The following is a 22,138-nucleotide window of genomic DNA, read 5'->3' as shown; positions in this document are numbered from 1 at the left end:
AGCCCCTCTCACAGAGGGGTATCACACTAACGTCAATTGTATGTATGCCTTCATATTTCTTAACATTTTCTTTATAAGATCAGTTGGATAAAAATGTTCCTCAAAGTGCACGATATTCGAACTACTTTAGGGGAAAGGAGCAAAACAGAGGATGTGCAAGGTGGCAATGAGCGGCAAATTGCCTATTCAAACCGAGGATTGAAAGCCCCCGGAGTTTGGCGCGGCCTCCGAGTTCTTCCACGCTTCCAAACTGTAGACCAGACGACCCCACCTGTGCAATACTTAGCCTGAGAGTCAAAGACATTTAGACAGGTACATGGAAATGAAAGGTTTAGAGGGAGAAGAACCCGATTGGGACCAACTCGGGTAGGTAATTGGGTTGGCACAGGCGAGCTGGGCCGAGGAGCTCCTTTCTACGCTGTAACATTTCTGAATATATTCTGAGTAATGTACTAAATGTACTGCAAAAAAAAATTATGGGTAGGAGATATTAAAGCCCAAAAGGAATCTGGGCTTTAAATCCTGCAGATACAGAGGTACGTGTTACTCAGCATATTTAACCAGTTTTTCTAATTTAATTACCTCCTCCTTCATCTTGTGCTCTTTTTAAACTTGGCAAATAGTCAGCACCCCAAGTTCAACGCACAAAATAGAGTTAATGGCCTGAAATGTACACATCAAGGTAAAAAGCACACATAAATTCCAGTGATGCTTTCGTGCAATAGTTGACCCCGTTGCCTTCTGCATCAAACCAGGCCAACAACCGAAGTTTCTGCTGGAACGAAGTGTTATCTCAAAGAAACGCCCCATTACGACTTTACTTCCCCTCCCCCTCCCTCCCTATTTGCCAGGGTGGAGATAATCAATTGTGAGAAATCAAATAACAAAATTATCTCAATCGCTGTAGGGCAAAAATAAACAGCCGCTAGGGGAAACACAGAAAGGCGTAATGGCCTGTGCCCGCCCGCAAAACAAGACTAAGAGAACAAGCACAAAGTACACGCCGAGTGCAGCAACATAGTCTCACAGAGAATCGAGCAACACACGATCAACTTCTTACCTTTAGCCCCTCGGCAGCCCCAAGACACAGCAGGATCGACAGCAGTGCTGCAGAAAGGCAGGAACTGATACCTTTCATTCTTTCAGCATCCGTCAGTCCAGAGCGGCACGGCTGAAGTTGCTGCCGGGCGCTCGCCGATCCTCCGGATGACAGACTGTGGCCGCACACCCCACAATAGCCAGATTCACATGAACAGCAGCCCGAAGAGACAGAACTCTCATCTGCTCGCCTCCCAGCTACAAGTGTGCATCAAGATGCGAGCCCGCGACCGGGTTCGAGGCTCTGAATCTTTTTTTAAAAGCGGATACACTTTGCTTCGGAAGGAGAAAGTATATAATCTATAAAGACCCGGGATTAACATGCAAAAGTCTTCCAGAAAACAGGATTTCCTTCTGCCGTATCAGAACGAGACAGATGTTCGGAAATCCGCCCGCTTCAACGCTGGCATTGCAGATAATGTTACAAATTTTGGGGGCAAGTCAGTTTCCCTCCAGTTGTCACCCGGTCCTCTGGTGGTCTCTGTCAGTGCTGGATTCTGTCCCGCCGTTGTGATTGTATCCACACATGCCGCTTAGAAACGTCCGGTTTGGATACGACCAGCGAGCTCACCCACTGGTTTTCCTCAGAGTAGTTTCCCCCTTTTCTTCCCCATCAGAACACCCCTCCCCCCAAAAAAATTAACTTCAGTGGGCAAGAAGTCACCAAGTGATATGGCGGTTTTGACCAGTCTTCTTGCACGTTTCTGACTGGTTAAAAGGCTGCATTCACACCCCTGGAAGACATTCCACTTTGGCTTCCCTAATCAAATCAAAAACAGAGCAAAAGAACAGCGTTTGCATATTTTGTGCTCTCCTGCAGAACCGAAGTCTTCAAGTAAAGAAAGTAACATATATTTGCAATTGTTAGCATCTTTTTATTGTTTCTCTTGTCCGCCTCAGGAAGTGGTCTGTAAATTTGGTTATAAACTTCCCGATCTTTGGGTTACAAAATATTCCCAAGAGTCGCCTTGCTTTTTGATTGGACTAATCTGGAAAGTTTGAGATAGATTCGGTCGGGCACAGGGTTGCAATATTCTCCTCTGTACCATGCCTTTGCCTGATAAAGATTAACGACAAGTGATTCATTTACTGCCTGAGCAACGAGACCGTCACGACAAAATGCTACAAAATTGTTTCAACCAAATTAAAATAATATAAAAAGGGTTAGGATCAAATGGCTTTCAAAAGATTCCGGACCCCTTCAATAAGGTTAATTTCGGTCTTGACTAAATGCCAATCATTCCACTATGTATAATCGGGAAATTATCATATGAAAGCTATAATTGAACACTTCACTGTTGTAGATGGCACACTTTTCCCAACTGCATTCCACGATAGGGACTTTCACTCAGTGTCTATTCAATACACCAGGTGGCAATCTCTGCTGCCCAGTCCCTATTCAACTTACAGTGTAGCTATGCCAATTTCATATATCATTCAATGGACTGAATAGTTGTGCCAGTCCTGTCTGCATTCAATTGACTAGGCAGCCGTGCCAATCTCAATCAGATTCAACTAACTAGGTGGGCAGTTTTCCATAAGTTTACAATTTTAAGCATGAAAACCTGCATCAGTTGCATTTCAATTAACTTTTGCTTAGTTAAAAAGATGTTCCTTTATAACCTCCTGGTTTAACACAGAGAACTGTTCAGACCCAATTCCATTCAGATTTCAGGAATTAATATTCTTTCCTCTCCAAAGGACAAGTACATAATCATAAGTCTTCACCCATTTAAGGTGCACTTGTTTGTCTTTCTGAACAAATATATTGACTATAGTTCAGTTGGTGACACTATTTTGGAATTGCTAATTTTGTGCCTTTATGGAAGAAGAACAGTGGGGAGAAGTGAGAAAACCAGAGACTGGTGGGAAAGTTAGTGGAAAATATTCTAAAGGATTTATTTACATTTGGAAAAGCAAGGACTGATTAAAGATAATCTGCATGGTTTTGTGCCTGAGAAATCATCTCGCTAACTTGATATTTTTTTGGAAGAAGTGACAACGAGGATTGACAAGGTCAGACCAACAGATGTCATCTACATTGATATTAGCAAGGCCTTTGACAAGGTCCCACATGGTAGGCATTTTTGGAAAACTGGAACACATAGGATCCATTGCGAGTTAACCAACTAGATACAAAATTTGCTTGGTGGTGCGAAGCATTGGGTAGTAATGGACAGGTCTCTTTAAGATTGAAGGCCAGTGACCAGTGGTATGCTGGAGTGATTGGTGTGAAATCCTCTGTGTTTGTCACATATATTGATGATTTGGATACGAATGGAGATGGCATGATTAGCAAGTTTGTAGACAACATCAGAATTAGTGATGTAGTAAAGAAGGTTGTCCTGGGTTACAACTAAGAAATTTTCAATGGAATAGCAGATGGAACTTAAAATCAGACAAGTGAGAAGCACTGCATTTGTGGGAAATTAAACCAAGGCAGTTTATATGCAGTGATTTGCAGGGACTTGTAAAGTTTTTTTGAATTGAAATACATGGGGTGCAAGTGCATCATTCACCAAAAATGGGAACACAGATAGACAGGGTCATGAGGAAAGCATATGGCTCTCTTGCCTTCATTGAGTACAAGGGATGAGATGTCATGTGACAGTAATAGTGTCTGGTCACCCACCACATTACAGGAATCTTGCAGTAAAGCTAGAGAGGGTGCAAAATCTGAATCAGGTTTAGTATTACACATACGCCATGAAAATTCTTGATCCGTGGCAGCAGTACATTGCAAGACTTAAAAATACTATGTTTTTAAAATGAATCAATAGACAATGCAAGAGAAGAATGGACCATTCAGAAATCTAATGACAGATGGGAAGAAGCTGCTTCTAAAGTGTTGAGCATGGGTCTTCAGACTCTGTACCCACTCCTAGGTGGTGAGGGTCCTTAATAATAGATACTGCCTTCTTGAGGCACCATCTCTTGAAGAACTATATTTGTATATATAGAAATTTGTAAGTGTTTTGTGACATACCAAATCTCCTCAAGTTCTTTACGATGTAGAGCTGCTGCCATGCTTTCTTTGTGACTGCATCAATATGTTGGGTCCAGGGCAAATCTTTGGAGATGTTGATATCCAGGAACTTCAAGCTGCTTACTCTTCCTACTGCTGATTCGTCAGTGAGGATTGGTGTGCATTCTCCTGACATCCCCTTCCTGAAGTCCACAATAAAATGCTACATGGAATGGAGGGCCTCGGTTATTAAGGAGAGTTTGGATAGGTTGGAAATGTTTTCCCTGGAGTGAAAAAGGATGAAAGGTGCCATGATATGGGTATACAGATTTACGAGAGGCATAGACATTCTTTTATGCAAGTAGAGTCGTCTCTACTTCCTGAAGAGACTGAGGTCCTTTGGAGGATGCAGGCCTCTCCTTCACATGTTCTTCCAGTGTATTGTTGCCAGTACAGTCTTCAATGTGGTGGTGTGCTAGGGTGATGCCAACAGGCTCAATAAACTGATTAGAGAGGCTAGATCTGTTATGGAGTCAAACTGGACACACTGGAGGCTGTGGTAGAACAAAGGACCCTATAGAAAATCCTGGTAATTCTGGACAATGTTTCTCATCCTCTGCGTGCCATCAGGGTGAGCACTTTCAATAATAGGCTCAAAAAACTGTGCTGCTCCAACAAACGCTACATAAGTCATTCTCACCCTTAGCCATTAGGCTCTATATTGAGTCAACCTATAGAACCATAGAACATTACAGCACAGAAACAGGTCTTTTGGCCCTTCTTGGCTGTGCCGAACCATTTTTCTGCCTAGTCCCACTGACCTGCACCTGGCCCATATCCCTCCATACACCTCTCATCCATGTACCTGTCCAAGTTTTTCTTAAATGTTAAAAGTAAACCCACATTTAAAACTTCATCTGGCAGCTCATTCCACACTCCCACCACTCTCTGTGTGAAGAAGCCCCCTCAATGTTCCCTTTAAACTTTTCCCCCTTCACCCTTAACCCATGTCCTCTGGTTTTTTTCTCCCCTAGCCTCAGTGGAAAAAGCCTGCTTGCATTCACTCTATCTATACCCATCATAGTTTTACATTCTATAGCCAGGGATGTGATGACCCCCTCCTGTTAGACTGTTTGAGGTCACTTATTTTTTATTCTTTCTTATTTCTCTTCTCATAATTGTATATCTGAGCATTTGTATTGCTACCGTGACACTGTAATTTCCTTTGGAATCTATAAAGTATCTATCTATCTGTTCCCATAGAGTAATATTTTGTACTGAGGATATTTACCCTCTAATTCCTGGATCACTTTCAAAATGTTTCCTTAACATCAAAGGATAATTGGTTGCATTATTTTAACATCTTGGTGAATAAAGGAAAATTGCTACTTATAAAATCTTTAAATACAAATCAGTGATGACTGCATACAAATAAAAAGTACTTTTTGAATTAACACAATTCACTAAGACATTTAGTAAATGGCAATCTAAACTTAATTTTAATATGGCACCGTGCCTCATTTAATAAGCAGTGCACATCACTGGAGCCTACCAGAAGAGCACCTTTTTGTGACAGATAATATATTTACAAAGTTGTAAAAGTGACTTTTCAGAAGTTTGCCATAATAAAAGAACCCACCATCCAGGCCATGCCCTCTTCTTACTACTGCCATCAAGAAAGAGGTACAGGAGCCTTAGGTCCCACACAACCAGATTCAGAAAAAGTCATTACCCTTCAACTATCAGGCTCTTGAACCAGAGTGGCTAACTTCACTCACCTCAACTCTGACCTGATTCCACACCCTATGGACTCTAAAACTCATGCTCTCAGTATTATTTATTTATTATTAATATTTGTTGTTTTTTGTATTAACACAGTTTGTCATCTTTTGCACTTAAGTTTTGTGTATCAGTCTTTGTGTATAGTTTTTCATTGATCCTATTGTATTTCTTCATTCTACTGTGAATGCCTGCAAGAAAACGAATCTTAGGTAGTGTACTGCAATCACTCTCTGCCACTCACAGACCTCTGGCACACTGCTAGTGTCTTCCACAGTGAAAGCAGATGCAAAGTACCCCTTTTGGTTCATCTTCTATTTCTTTGTCCCCATTACCACCTCACCAGCATCATTTCCCAGTGGTCCAATATCAACTCTCCCTCCCCCCCCCCACCTCCCTTTTACTCTTTATATAACTCAAAAAAAACTTTTGGTATCCTGCTTTATATTATTGGCTAGTCTACCCTCAGATTTCATCTTTTCCCTTCTATATTTGCCCTTTTGTTGGATTTTAAAAGCTTCCCAATCATCCATCTTCCTATCACTTTTGCTACTATATAGGCCCTTTCCTTGGCTTTTGCAGTCCTTAACTTCCTTTGTCAGCCACAGTTGCCACCCCTGCCATTTGAGAACTTCTTCCTCAGTGGGAGATAACTATCCTGTGCCTTCTGAACTACTCCTAGAAACTTCAGCCATCTCTGCTCTGTTGTCATCCCCATGAGTATCTTCCTCCAATCCACCTGGGCAAGTTCCTTTCTCATGCCTCTGTAATTCCATTATGATACTGATACCTGTGAGTTATTCTTCTCCCTCTCAAATTGCAGTACAAATTCAATCATGATATGATCACTCCTTCCTAAGGGTTCCTTTACATGAAGCTCCCTGATAAGATCTGCATTATTACACAACACCCAATCTAAGGTAGCCTTTCCCCAAATAGGCTCAAGCACAAACAGCTCTAAAAAGCCATCTCGTAGGCAATCAAGTTCCCTCTTTTGCGATCCGACACCAACCTGATTTTCCCAATCCCTTTACATATTGAAGTCCCCAGCCTTTACAATTATGTCATTACCCTTATTACATGCCTTTTCCAGCTCCCTTGCAATATCAACCCACATCTTGGCCACTACTTGGAGGCCTATATATGACTCCCATAATGTTTTCTCACCCTTGCAATTTCTGAACTCCACCCACAAAGATTCAACATTCTCTGACCCTATGTCACCTCTTTCTAAAAATGTAATTCCATCTCTTACAAACAGAGTCAGACCACTGTCTAGTCTTCCTGCCTGTCCTTTCAATACAAAGTATACCCTTTGATGTTAAGCTCCCAACTACGACCTTCTTTCAGCCACAACTCAGTGATGCCCACAATGTCATGCCAATTCATCTCTAATTGCACCATGAGCTTGTCCACTTTATTCGGAATACTATGCACATTTTAATACACAACCTTCACCCTTTTGAACTTTGCCTCTGTGGTATGACATAACGCTGTGTTCTGGCTGCACTTACTGTATACCCAATCATTGGTTTGTCCGTCTTTACATTCATGTTACCCTCAACATTTCAGGAAAAGCTTTTTCCCCTGCACCATCAGATTTCTGAATGAACACTACCTCAGTAATTTTGCCTTGCTTTTTGCCCAACTTATTTTAGTTCATTTTCTATTTTTATATATATTTATTATTGTAATTTTTATTATTATGTATTGTAAAGTGCTTCTGCACAAAACAACACATTTCATGACATATGTCAGTGATTTTAAATTCTGATTCAGATAGCACCAGAAGTCAGAATTGAACATGAGTCTGTGTAGCAACAGCTCTACCAGCTGTACCACTGTGCCATCTACTTATTCTAACCTCACTGGCAGCATTTCACTGGCATGTCCAAGTAAAAAATATTCACAGCATTAAAGCCACTAGAGAGCAGCAAAGTTCTCTTGTGATATCAAAGAAGACAGAAAACAGTTCAATAAAATAAACCAGGTTGTCGTTCCTCAGCCTGAACACAACTTCACTCTGTTAACAAGAGAGCCATGCATGGCTGGGTTAAATCATTTCTCCTATTGGCTACAATTAAAATTTGGCAGAGAAAGAATTGCTCTTGAGCTCTCATGCTGAAATTTTGTTGAGAAAGAACCAACACCCATATGAAAAATGAACATTTAAATTTTCAGATGCAAAGACACTTCAGTCCCGAAGTTCAGGTACACAATGTTGTTTGTTTTGGCTCTACCTAATTGAAAATGTACTTCTCCCCTCAGAATGAAACGTCACTCATACCTTTGAGGACAAAGCAGACCAACCTACCCCATCCGTCACCCCATCCGTCACCCTAAACGTTCACTCCTTCCACCATTATGCAATGGCTACAGTATATATATCTACAAAATGCACAACCATCACTCACCCAGGCTACTCAGGAAGAATAAGGGCTTCAAACTCGTGGGAACATGCATGTTCTTCTCCAATTTGCAAATTATCCTGACTTTGAACTATAGTTATTTTTCAGTAACACTGGATACAAAGCCTGCAAGTCATTCCCCTGCAGCATCATGGGAAATCCTTCACCAGCAAAGTTACAGCTGTTAAAGGCAGCAGCACGCCACTACACTCAAGGTTAAGTAGGGATAGCCAAAAAAAAAATGGTCGCCAGTGATGCCCAGATCTTGAAAAAGTGAATAAGATAAAACAATCTGCACAGGGATGGAACATCTAACAAGGTAAATCATGTATTTATCACTATTATACAGACAACCACAGCCATCAGTCTTTTAATGGCTGGTGACCAACTATAAACCTCCCCCTTCCATTGGTCCCAATTCTCTCTCCTGACCTATTGTCCAGCCACTGATGGTATATCCTCAGAGCAAACATGAGGTCCTGACGAAGGGTCTCGGCCTGAAACGTCGACAGTGCTTCTCCTTATAGTGTGCGTTGTTGGTACATCCTCAACTTATTCAGTCTCCATGTTGCAGACACTATCATCCCAGAAACCCCAATTCACTCAAGCAGGGTTCAGTGAATCCTTCCCATCCTCCAAAATTTTCTATATACCACCACCATTGCCTGGGGACTCAGCCAGTAATTGCCTGCTATCTCTAACCACCAGATGGGCATGAATTCAATCAACATTTCTGGGTTCTTTGGTCAGCCATTGCTAGAGAACCAACTATGATCCTCCCCCTTCATTGTTCCCAATTCTCCTTCTAAAGTCTTTTCCACCCCAGGGCTCACCCCCTAACATCTGCCTAGTCTACCACAACAGCAAGACCCTGATGTTCCAACAGCTAATCCAAAACACACCACTAATACCTCACCTCCAAAAGTGAAATGGATCTTTGTTCCTCCAACACCTCCATTTGGCTTCTGGTTGCCATCATTGGGAGTTACAAAAACATGTAGAAAAATATTAGCGTACTATACAACATCTACACAACATAGCTGCTATGGCATCCTTCTCTTCCTAAAGTTACGTAAAACAGTACAGCACAATCTACGATGTTGTGCTGACCTTTTAACCTACTCCAAATATTAAGCTAAGCCTTTCCTCCCACATAGCCTCTATTTTTGCGGTATTCCATGTAGCTATCTAACAGTCACTTTAACAGCCCTAATGTATCTGCCTCTACCACTGACAGTGTGTTCCATTTGTTACGTACTTGTGACACATGACAGTGGAGCCACGTGACTGGGGTTGAAGCTGTACTGGACTTGAGCTGATGGTCTTGTGATGGTGGTGACGTCATTTTCCCGCCAGTAGAGATCATGTGACGGGTTTTTTTTACAGGTTATAAAAGGTAGACCCCACCCTATGAGGAGGGGCAGTTCGTGGCTGGATTTGCCAGGTTGACTTCATGCCACTGCGTGTTTGAAGTGACGATGCAGTTTAGCTGAAGGATGAAGTTTTTATTTAATGCTAAAGTTTAAAAGGTCATTGCCAGCAGGTTCTTTATGATTCTGTTAGTTCGAAATTAGTGGAGAGTGAAGATTGGAAGTTGGAAGTTAAAGATCGAGGAGAATCGCTTTCTACGGTGAAATGGGGGCGACCTTTGTTTGATCCTTATTTGGAAGGATTTCGTTGACTATCTTCGTGTTAATCCCTAGGTTTAACTAGAAAGGATTGAAGGTAGTGGAGAAGGAAAGGTCAGTGCCTTTAAGCCGTTCTGTTTCGTGAATTCTTCGTGGGAAGTTCGACGTCGGGGATCGAAGCAAGCGACGTGAAAGAGAACCTAAATCGTCTTATAAAGTCTCTCCTTTTAAATGGACTGTGAGCATATCGAACTTTTGGCAATACCACTTTTAAGAACTGTTTTTGGAACATCACTTTCAAAGAACTGTTTTTGGAATATCACTTTAAGAACTGTTTGGGCTGCCGCTCAGCAGCTGTTTCCGGTTACGGTAGTGTTTGTTTACTTTTGGGGGGTTTGTTTTCTGTGTTTAATAAACGTGTTGTTTGTTATAAGAAACCCTTGCTGAACTCATATATTTATTGTTGCCAGAATACGTAACACATTAACTTACCACTCTCTGCAGAAAAAACAACCTCTGGCCATTCCTCCCTCTCCCCAATTTTCTTCAAATCACCTTAAAAAGTGCGTCTTCTAGTATTAGCAATTGCCAACCTGGGAAAAAAGCATTGAATGTCCACCAATTCAATTAAATCTTTCTTTGCTCCAAAGAGAAATACCCTGGCTCACTGATTCATTCCTCATAAGACATGTTCCCTAATCCTTGTGCAAAACACTCTAAAGGTTAAGATTCAGGTTGAGTCAGTAGTGAGGAAGGCAAATGCAATGCTAGCATTCATTTCGAGAGATCTAAAATACAAGAGTAGGGATGTAACGCTGAGGTTTTTTAAGGCGCTGACGAGGCCTCATCTTGAGTATTGCCAACATCCCACCTCTCCTGGAAGTTCCAGGAGTCTCCCATAAATTGATAGCGGCTCCCTGACACCTGCAAATGATATACAATATCCTGGAAATCAATTTTTGGGAGAGCAAGAGCACAAGAGCAGAAGAGCTGAGTTTAACAGGCATCATTCGTTCATTAGCATAGCTAACGTTATTTAAACTAGCTGGCAAGCTGCTAAGGAGCTACTTGACTGCAGACATCCCACCTCTCCCGGGAGTCTCCCGCAAATTGATGGCGCTACCTCCCTGAAATGAGTTTTTGCAGGGTGGGATGTCTGGTATTGTGAACAGTATTGAGCTCTTCAACTAAGAAAAATGTGCTGGCATTGGAGTGGGTCCAGAGGAGGTTCACAAGGATAACAAAGACCAACTGTAAGATCACCCTGTTCCTCCGCACTGATAAGAATGCCATTAACCTTGAACTTTGTAATCATGCTCAACCTTCCAAAGCATATCACTTCACATTTTCCAGATTGAACACCAGTTGCCAAATCTTGGCCCAGCTCTGCATCCCGAAAATGTTGTACTGTAACCTCCAACAACCTTCTACATTCTCCACAATACCACCAACCTTTGTGTCATCTGCAAACTTACGAACCTACCCTTCCACTTCTTCATCCAAGTCATTTATAAGCATCACAAAGAGCAGGAGACCAGAACAAATCTCTGTGGAATGCCAGTGGTCATGACCTCCAGGCAGAATACACTCTATCTACAACCCTCTCTGCCTTCTGTGAACAAGCCATTTCTGAATCCTACAGCCATGTTTCCCTGGATCTCATTCCTCCTGACTTTCTGAATGAGCCTTCCATAAGGAGCCATGTTAAGCACCTTACTAAAGTGCAAACACATCACATCAACCATTATCTTCAATTTGTTTTGTCACTTCCTCAAAAAAAAACAATCATGTTCATAAGGCAAGACCTGTCCCTCACAAAGCCATGCTGACTATCTATAATCAGATTATGCTTCTCCAACTACTTGTAAATCCTGTCTCTAAGAATTCTCTCCAATAATTTCCCCACCACTGATGTAAGACTCACTGGTCTATAATTCTCAAGGTTATCCACATTAGCTTTTTAAAACAAAAGCTCACAATAACATGGTGTTTTATGAAAAGTATCTTGAACTGATGGTCCAAATGGGGAAGGCTTGATGGCTGTGTAATCTTTATTAGTCGTGTATGTTTGTAAACAAGCCAGAATATCTTTGGCATGTGGAGACAAAAGATGGTATCAAGATTCCTTTGGTACTACTGTATATGTCAGTACTTTAATTATTTCTATCAATTTAGTACCTGCATCTGGAGGTTGTTTATATTCAATGCTTGAAAATGAATGACTGAGACCATTGCAAAGGAGTCAATGCTTTGTTTCAAATTTTCATTCCTTCTTTGCTGTTAATTAGAAATCAAAAATAAAGAATCATCTCAGTACGTGTGCAGTGTCACTGTCATAGAGGCCGCGGACAAAGATTCACATCTTTTCCTCAGCTGCTCTGCGGAAATTTCAGATTCCAGAGAAACTAGTGAAAATTGCAAGCAAAGTAAACAGAAGCACATAAAAAGCAGGACTGTGGGCAGTAGAGATCATATCCTGTGAGTCAGCGGCTTTGCCCAGTCACAGCTAAATTGCTCTGTTGGTATTGTTAGAATAAAGCCAGTACATGTTAATGTGCCTGGTAAGCAAAGAATCACAGCTGTTGCTCCATACAGAGAAAACCTGGACATTGGAAAGCCACCAGGGAATACGGAGTTTCCCAAAAAAGTGGAGGAAAAATGTGTGGATCTAACTAAGCCTCTCTCTTTTTAGGTGTTATTTTTAGCATCTTCTGTAATTTACTTTGGATTATTAAGATAAAGGAAGTGCCAATCGATACATCTCAATTCATGTTTGTACATAAATATATCATGTAAGGCCAATCAACACCTCCATCCAACAACCCACCCCACCACCACTACTTTATCATTTCCTGTCAGAGTCACCTTACAGTATTACAGTCACTCCTGTGCTTAGTGTCACTTTATGGACATTTATAGAACTAATCTATGTACAAGTATCAGCTATTTTATGTACTTATATTTTTTCTGCTTTTTTATTATTGTGATCTTTATCTTATTGTGTTTTTTTGTGCAGCATCAGATCTGGCGTAACAATATTTCATTTTCCATTATACTTGTGTATTGGAAATAGCATTTAAACAATCCTGAATTCTGATATTGAATACTGAATTTAATATGGTGCATTGGTTGTCACAGGCACATTTTAGCATTAGGAATCTAATAATCTGTATATTTTATTACAAAATGTAAGAATATACAAGTGTGATTGTACATTGGATAAAAGTCATGGCTGCATCCCCTGTTATGAGATCAACACGGGTCCAAAAGGTACATAGTTTTAATGAGCTACAGATGTTTCATCTAAAGGCAGCCTCAGGGCCAGAAAATATCGCATTACAAGTTGGTTCAGATCAAGATCCTGCCCTGTATCATTTTCCTTCAGATCTTTTAAGGATCTTATGTGGATTCCATTAAATTCTTCAAATTTATCCTCAAACTCCATGATAAGGTACTAAATTCATCCAAGATAATCTGTTTACAAATAACACCTTAAAGTAGACAATACTACCTGCTAAAACTTCCTAAGGTAACAAGAGCTAGCATAGTTCTTTGTCAAACGGATATTTTTATTTTATACTAAAAGCTGACAGAATTAAATGTTTGTCATTGCATCGCAAAAGAATCAACAGAGACAGGACACTGAAGATGCTGGAATCTTTAGCAAAATATAACAAACTGCTGGACAACTGAATGAGCTAGACAGCATCTGTAGAGGAAAATGGCTAGCCTAGATAAAGGGTCTCAAATTGAAACATCAACTGTCCATTTCTTACATGGATACTGCCTAACCTCCGAAGTTCCTTCAGAAGCTTGTTTTTTCAAACAGCATAAAGTAAGACCATAAGATGTAGGAACAGAAGTAGGCCATGCAGCTCATCGAGTCTGCTCCACCATTCAATCATGGGCTGATCGAATTCTTCCAGTCATCCCCACTCCCCTGCCTTCTCCCCATACCCTTTGATGCCCTGGCTAATCAAAGACCTATCTATCTCTGCCTTAAATGCATCCAATGACTTGGCCTCCACAGTTGCTCAAGGCAATAAATTCCACAGATTTACCACCCTCTGACTAAAGTAATTTCTCCACATCTCTGTTCTAAATGTACATCCTTCATTCCTGAAGTCATGCCCTCTTATCCTAGACTCTCCTACCATGGGAAATAATTTTGTCATATCTAATCTGTTCAGGCCTTTTAACATCCAAAATGTTTCTATGAGATGCCCCCTCATTCTCCTGAACTCTAGAGAATACAGCCCAAGAGCTGCCAGACATTCCTTTCATTCCTGGAATCATTCTCATGAATCTCCTCTGAACCCTCTCCAATGTCAATTTATCCTTTCTAAAATAAGGAGCCCAAAACTCCACACAATATTCAAAGTGTGGTCTCACGAGTGCCTTAACATCACATTTCTGCTCTTATATTCCATAACTCTAGAAATGAATTCCAATATTGCATTCACCTTCTTCACCACTGACTCAACCTGTAGGTTAACCTTTAGGGTATCCTGCACAAGGACTCCCAAGTCCCTTTTCATCTCTGCATTTTGAATTCTCTCCCCATCTAAATACAGTAACAGTCTGCCCATTTATTTCTTCCACCAAATTACATGACTATACACTTTCCAACATTGTATTTCATTTGCCACTTCTTTGCCCATCCCCTAAACTATCTAAGTCTCTCTGTAGGCTCTCTGTTTCCTCAACACTACCCACTCCTCCAGCTATCTTTGTATCATCTGCAAATTCAGCCACAAATCCATTAATCCCATAGTCCAAATCATTGAAATACATCGTAAAAAGCAGCGGTCCCATCATGGGCACCTGTGGAACTCAGGATCAGCCAATGTTCCACCTATGCTAGTAACTTCCCATGATTCCGTGGGCTCTTACCTTGCTAAGCAGCCTCAGTGCAGCACCTCGACAAAGGCCTTCTGAAGATTCAAGTACACCACATCTACTGCATCTTGTAATTTCCTCAAAAAATTGCAGTAGGTTAGTCAGGCAGGATTTTCATTTCAGGTAACCATGCTGGCTTTGGCCTATCTTGTCATGTGCCTCCAGGTACCCCACAATCTCATCCCTAACAATCAATTCCAACAACTTCCCAACCACTGATGTCAGGCTACAGGCCTATCTGCTGCCTCCCATCCTTCTTAAATAGTTGTGTAACATTGGCAATTTTCCAGTCATCTGGTACAATGCCAGAATCTATCGATTCTTGAAAAGTCATCGTTAATGCCTCCACAATCTCTCCAGCTACTTCCTTCAGAACCCGAGGGTGTATTCCATCAGGTCCAGGAGATTTATCCACCCTCAGACCATTAAGCTTCCTGAGCACCTTCTCAGTTGTAATTTTCACTGCAACAAACTTCACTTCCCTGGCATTCTTGAATGTCTAGTATTCTGGAGATGTCTTCCACTGTGAAGACTGATGCAAAATATGCTTTCAGTTCCTTTGCCATCTCTAAGACTCTCATTACAATATCTCCAGCATCATTTTCCAATGGTCCTATATCTACCCTCAACTCTCTTTTACCTTTTTTATACTTAAAAAAGCTTTTAGTATTTTCTTTGGTATTAGCCACCCAGTTCCTTTTGTAATTCATCTTTTCCTTCCTAGCGACCTTCTGCAAGTTTCTAAAAGCTTCTCAATCCTCTATCTTCCCACTAGCTTTGACAGACAAACAGACAAACATACTTTATTGATCCCAAGAGAAATTGGGTTTCGTTACAGCCGCACCAACCAAGAATAGTGAAGAAATGTAGCAATATAAAACCATAAATAATTAAATAATAAGTTAATCATGTCAAGTGGAAATAAGTCCAGTACCAGCCTATTGGTACAGGGTGTCTGACACTCCGAGGGGGGAGTTATAAAGTTTGATGGCCACAGGCAGGAATGACTTCCTATGACGCTCAGTTTTACATCTCGGTGGAATGAGTCTCTGGCTGAATGTACTCTTGTGCCTATCCAGTACATTATGGAGTGGATGGGAGACATTGTCCAAGATGGCATGCAACTTGGACACCATCCTCTTTTCAGACACCACCATCAGAGAGTCCAGTTCCACCCCCACAACATCACTGGCCTTACGAATGAGTTTGTTGATTCTGTTGGTGTCTGCTACCCTCAGCCTGCTGCCCCAGAACACAACAGCAAACATGATAGCACTGGCCACCACAGCCTCATAGAACGTCCTCAGCATCATCCGGCAGATGTTAAAGGACCTCAGTCTCCTCAGAAAATAGAGATGGCTCTGACCCTTCTTGTAGACAGCCTCAGTGTTCTTTGACCAGTCCAGTTTATTGTCAATTCGTATCCCCAGGTATTTGTAATCCTCCACCATGTCCACACTGACCCCTTGGATGGAAACAGGGGTCACCAGTGCTTTAGCCCTCCTCAGGTCCACCACCAGCTCCTTAGTCTTTTTCACATTAAGCTGCAGATGATTCTGCTCACACCATGTGACAAAGTTTCCCACCGTAGCCCTGTACTCAGCCTCATCTCCCTTGCTGATGCGTCCAACTATGGCAGAGTCATCAGAAAACTTCTGAAGATGGCAAGACTCTGTGTTGTAGTCAGCCACGGTAGTGTCCATCTTTCATTTGAAAATCTCTTTTTATTTGGAATATATCTGTCCAGCACTTCCCTCATTTTTGGCAGAAACTCCAGCCACTGCTGCTCTGCTGTCCTTCCTGCTAGTGTCCCTTTCCAGTCAACCTTGGCCAGTTCCCCTCTCATGCCATTGTAATTTCCTTTATTCCACTGAAATACTGACACATTGGAATTTAGTTTCTCCATTTCAAATTTCAAAGTGAACTTGATCATATTGTGATCACTGTCCCCCAAGGGTTCCTTAACCTAAAGCTCTCTTATCACCTCTGGATCATTGCACAACACCTAATCCAGCACAGCCAATCCCCTAGTGGGCTCAACGACAAGCTGTTCTAAAAAGCCATTCTTTAGACATTCTACAAATTCTCTCTCAAGGTCCAGTACTGGCCTAGTTTTCCCAATCCACTTTCACATTAAAATCCCTGATTATCATGACATTGCCCTTCTGACATGCCTTTTCTATCTCCTGCTGTAATTTGTAATCCACATCCCAGCTGCTGTTTGGAGGCCTGTGTACAACTGTCATTGGGTCCTTTTACACTTGCCATTTCTTAACTTAACTCATAGAGACTCTACACTTCCTGATCATGTGTCATCCCTTTCTAATTATTCAATATTATTTCTTATACACAGAGCCACACCACCCCCTCTGCCTACTAACCTATCTTTCCAATACACTGTATATCCTTGGACATTCAGCTCCCAATGGCAGCCAACCTTTAGCCAAGTTTCAGAGATGGCCACAACATCATACTTGCCAATCTGTAGCTGAATTTCAAGATCATCTATTTTATTTATTATGCTGCATTAATTCAAATATAACACAGTCAGTCCAGTATTTGTTGATTTCTGTTGTAACTGCACCGTGCCTCTATTGCCCTGTAGCTCTTCCCACTGGCTGTGATTAGACCTCATTTCCTGCCTGTCCTCTCTATCATTCCATTGCACACTATCTTTGATTTACTTCTATTTTCCCCTTCGTCAGCCCTATCACTCCATTTCCCACCTCCCTGCTAAATTAGTTTAAAACCTCCCTAAAAGCTCTGTTAAACCTGCCTGCTGGGATATTGGACCCCTTTGGGTTCAGGGGTAACCCGTCCTTTTCATACAAGTTGTACCTTCCCCAGAAGAGGCCCCAATGAACCAGGAACCTGAAGCCCTGCCCCCTACACCAGTCTCTCAGAAATGCATTAATATGCCTGATCATGGTATTCTTACACTCATTAGCATGTGGCACATGCAGCAATCCTGAGATTACTACCCTGAATTAGTTAGATACAGCACTGTAATATGTAAAGTCCAACAAATGTCACTCTCATGTTAGCATAGACCCTTTTCTAGATTATGTATTTAAATTTAATTCAGTACAAGTTAGAACATTACCAATATAGTGCTGCAGTACTATAAAATTATATTAGTTCCTAATAGGTATCGATGGAGTAATTTATCCAGTGTACACAATGAACAAAATCAATGCAGACACCTGGTGCAAATAATGTGCCTACATACAATTTTATTGACGATTGCATCCTCCAAGCCGTTTCTGGCATTTCCAAACCTGAACGCTTAAAACCGCAGGGAGCTAAACACTTCTGAATTGTCTTGCTAGTTATTTCTTGCCAACTATCAATGACAAAAATCACTGCTCTGGAACACAAGCAGACGCAACTGATGCTGTTTTAAAACTGTGCACACTAAGCACAGTGTAGCATCTAACAGCAACAAAACTGCATATGACTGAATTTAGAACCTGTTCAACAGCAGTCTCATGCTCCAATTAAGCAGCATAGTGGTCCCAACTAAATGAAAGGAATCCCAGCTGTTTTCTTGATTGATTTTTGTTCTTTAAGAACAAAATTAACCAATAGCCCAATTAACCAGAATCCACTGACTTTTATTGTAAGCAATGTTAATATCTCTATTCTATTTATTTATTTGTTCTACCATGAATGTCTCGAAGGAAATTAATCTCAGGGTAGCAAGTGTGGCACATATGAACTTCGACAACAAATTCACTTTGAACTTTGAACTAAGGTTGGAGAATTTAGTATTTATTCATTCCAGAAAGTTGCAACGTGTGTAGGTAGAAGTTGGATGTTGTTCTTCCAAGCTTACATTGGACCTCACCATGATAGGGGAAGAGGCTGTAAGAAGACAGATCAGAATGTGTGTGGGTTTGAGAATTAAAAGTGACATGCAACAGAAAAGCTCTGGATCACCCATTGCAGACTGAGCACAGGTACTCCATGAAGCAATCACGCAATTTCTGTTTTGTTTCTCCAACAAAGCTCCATTGTGGATGGGCTGAAACCCAGCTTCAAAACAAGGTGGTTTGGACATGGAGCTAGCAACCCCATCCTGTAAAACTCCAGAGCTACAGAAACACCAATAGAAGCTCCAAAGATCTCATCCCTGGGAGAAGAAGGATCTTCGTTTAGAAGACACAGAAGATGGGCTACAGCTGAAGACAATTGGAAAGCTTGTCCAAGGCCAGAGCAATCTGGTGAACTGCTGTCAGCAGTGGGGGTGGTGGGGCTAAGTGTTCTCCCAGAAAGAGGAGGTGATATTGTGGACACCAAATGCAGTTGACCACATTGGAAGAAGTGGAAGGGAATTGCTACTTCACATGGAATGATTGTATGGGTCCCTGGATGGTGGAAAGGGGAGAGTCTAATGGACAGTTGTTGCACAGGAAGGTGGTGGGAGTGAATCAACCAGAAATCTACAGCAGTCTCTTTCCCCCAATGTTGCTGGCTTATCTGAATTCTTCCAGAATCCTTTTAGAACTCAGAGTGAGAATGGGAAGTAGAACTGTGTGTGCCCTCCTGGTAAGGCCTCCTGTACATCAGTGACACCCAACGTAGATTGGGAGAGTGCTTTTCCCAGCATCTATGCTCCATCCACCAGAAAAATCTGGATCTCAGAGTGGCCCCACACTTCAATTCCACTTCCCATTCTCATTCCAACATGTCAGTCCATGGCCTCCTCTACAGCCATGATGAGGCTACACTCAGATTGGAGGAGCAACACCTTATATTTCATCTGGGTAGCCACCAACCTGATGGCTTGAACGTTGATTTTTTGAACTTCTGGCAATTGTCCTCCACCCTTCACCATTGCCATTCCTGTTTCCCTCTCTCACTTCATCTCCTTACCTCCCTCTGTGCTGCACTCTCTTCCCTTTCTTCCATGGTCTTCTAGGCTCTCCTATCAGATTCCCTTTCTTCAGCCCTTTATCTCTTCCCAGTTGTTTCCTTCGCCCCTCCACTCTCTGAATTTCACCTAACACCTACCACCGTGTACTTTGTCCTCCCCAACCCATTTCTTGTTCTAACTGCTCACCCTTTGTTCCCAGTCCCGATGAAGGGCCTCAGCCCAAAAATTGACTGTTTGCTCTTTTCTATAGATGCTGCCTGACCTGATGAGTTCCTCCAGTATTCTGTGTGTGTTTCTCCTCATACATTAACTCTTTCATTCCTGGAATAATTCTCATGAACCTCCACTATACCCTCTCTGAAGCCTGTACATTACTTCTTAGATAAGGGACTCAAAAATGCTCTCCATACTCAAGTGTGGTCTGCCCAAAGCCTTATAAAGCCTCAACATCATACCCTTGCTTTTATATACTAGTCTTCTCAAAATGAATGCTCACATTGCATTTGCCTTTCTTACTACTGACTCAATTTGCAAGTTAGGAAGGAGAGTAGTTAGGTGGGCAGGATGATTAGCACTTACACAGTTGGTAGAGTTAAACTTGGGTGTAAGAAGAGAAGTGCTGGTTGGATATTAGTAGATTGGGCAGGTGTAGGAACTCAAGCTTGAAATAAAACAAAGTAGTGAAACAGGAATGAAGTGAAAGAAAAGTAACAGTAAGCCCGCTGACAATGTCTGTACCACTGAAAACAGGCACGTGATTTGCCTGTGCCCTGTACTACAGGTGAAGCATTTAAAACAACATAAGTGATTGGAAATAAAAGTTCAAAGTAAATTTATTATTAAAATACATATATGTTACCATTGGTAGAATTCTGAGATTCATTTTCTTGTAAATAATCATAGTAAATAAAAGAAAGGCAGTAGAAGCAATGAAATACCATAGCAGCAGTTTGGACAAACAACCAAAGTGCAAAAGGCAATACATGTACAATATCTTGTATGCAAACTCCCATAAAGGATAGATTTAGTACAAGATACAATGATCCAGATTTGGAAAAAAAAATACCAGCCTGAATGGACTAAGAAGGCAATGCTACAACCGTTCTGATATTTACAAATACACACATGAGGCAGGACCAAATATTTATTTACAAACACAAAGTACAGTGCAGATGCTGGGGTCAAAGCAACACGTACAACAAGCTGGAGGAACTCAGCTGATCGGACAGCATCTGTAGAAACAAGAAGTCAACGTTTCGGGCCATGACCCTTCATCAGGACTTTCCATTAATACTATATTCTGCCATCATATTTGACCTACCAAAATGAACCACTTCACACTTATCTGGGTTGAACTCCATTTGCTACTTCTCAGCTCGGTGTTGCATCCTATCAATGTCCCACTGTAACCTCTGACAACCCTCCACACTACACACAATACCTCCAACCTTTGTGTCATCAGCAAATTTGCTAAACAATCCCTTCGCTTCCTCATCCAGATCATTTATAAAAATCACAAGAGTAGGGGTCCCAAAACAGATCCCTGAAGCACACCACTGGTCACTGACCTCCATGCAGAATATGACCCATCTACAATCAGTCTTTGCCTTCTATGGGCAAGCCAATTCTGAATCCACAAAGCAATGTCCCCTTGGATCCCATGCCTCTTTACTTTCTCAATAAGCCTTGCATGGTGTACCTTATCAAGTGCCTTGCTGAAATCCATATACACTACATCTATGGCTCTACTTTCATCAGTTTGCCTTTGACAAAGCCATGCTGACTATTCCTTATCATATTATGTCTCTCTAAATGACTGCAGTCTCATATTTCAGTCTGATTCATTACTGTGATCCATTACAACATCTTATTTTAGATGGTTACCAATAATAATTGTTTCAAAAAACAGTACCAAAACAGTGTAAATTACCTTAGAATATATCATTCAATTACATTTCAGCAACTCATCCAGGCATCATCACCAACACAATGTATACAGCAATCATTTGCACATTTCCAGAAAGATGTGTTTAGCAAGGAAGGAGTAGCAAAGCTAACTTCTCCTGGAAAATTATTTTGTCATCTATTGTCTAAACATCTAAGGGCACATGCTGCTAAAAGTCCTGAATGATGGAGAACTTATCAAGGTGGTGAGGCAGTTAGAATTCAATGGAAGGAGCATTTTAAGAATTCCTCAACTAAGATAGAGGCCTCAGTGCAGGTGTCTACATCTCTATATTCCACACTGACCAATCCAGCTTGTCACCACCCTAGACTTTCTAGAGCTTGATAATGGTATATGCTAAATGAAAAAAAAACATGATTATGTCATGATATACACAACAAAGTCACTTACACCCCAAATTAACATTTGCAAGTTTTTGCAGCAAAAATAACTGCAAAAATCAATGGTCACTGATATCCACTTGTGCACTCTCTGGAGCTGGGAACAACTGACAACAACTGCATATCTAACTGCACAAGT

At 41.3% G+C, this 22,138-nt stretch overlaps 1 protein-coding gene across 2 annotated transcripts in view; it reads right to left on the bottom strand.

The window, feature by feature from the left end:
• Positions 1–2,025, bottom strand: part of stab1 (stabilin 1) — a 323,963-nt gene extending 321,938 nt beyond the window's left edge. For both annotated transcript variants that reach the window (XM_059944646.1, XM_059944645.1), the window contains exon 1: positions 1,061–2,025. In XM_059944646.1, coding sequence (XP_059800629.1) covers positions 1,061–1,138 — 78 coding nt within the window. In that variant the 5' untranslated portion in view covers positions 1,139–2,025. The remainder of the gene's footprint in view (positions 1–1,060) is intronic.
• Positions 2,026–22,138: the final 20,113 nt, after the last annotated feature.

The sequence above is a fragment of the Hypanus sabinus genome, chromosome 19, assembly GCF_030144855.1.
Source record: "Hypanus sabinus isolate sHypSab1 chromosome 19, sHypSab1.hap1, whole genome shotgun sequence".
Taxonomy (NCBI): Eukaryota; Metazoa; Chordata; class Chondrichthyes; order Myliobatiformes; family Dasyatidae; genus Hypanus; species Hypanus sabinus.
Note: the sequence above shows the minus strand (reverse complement) of the source record. Positions and strands in the feature narration are given on the sequence as shown.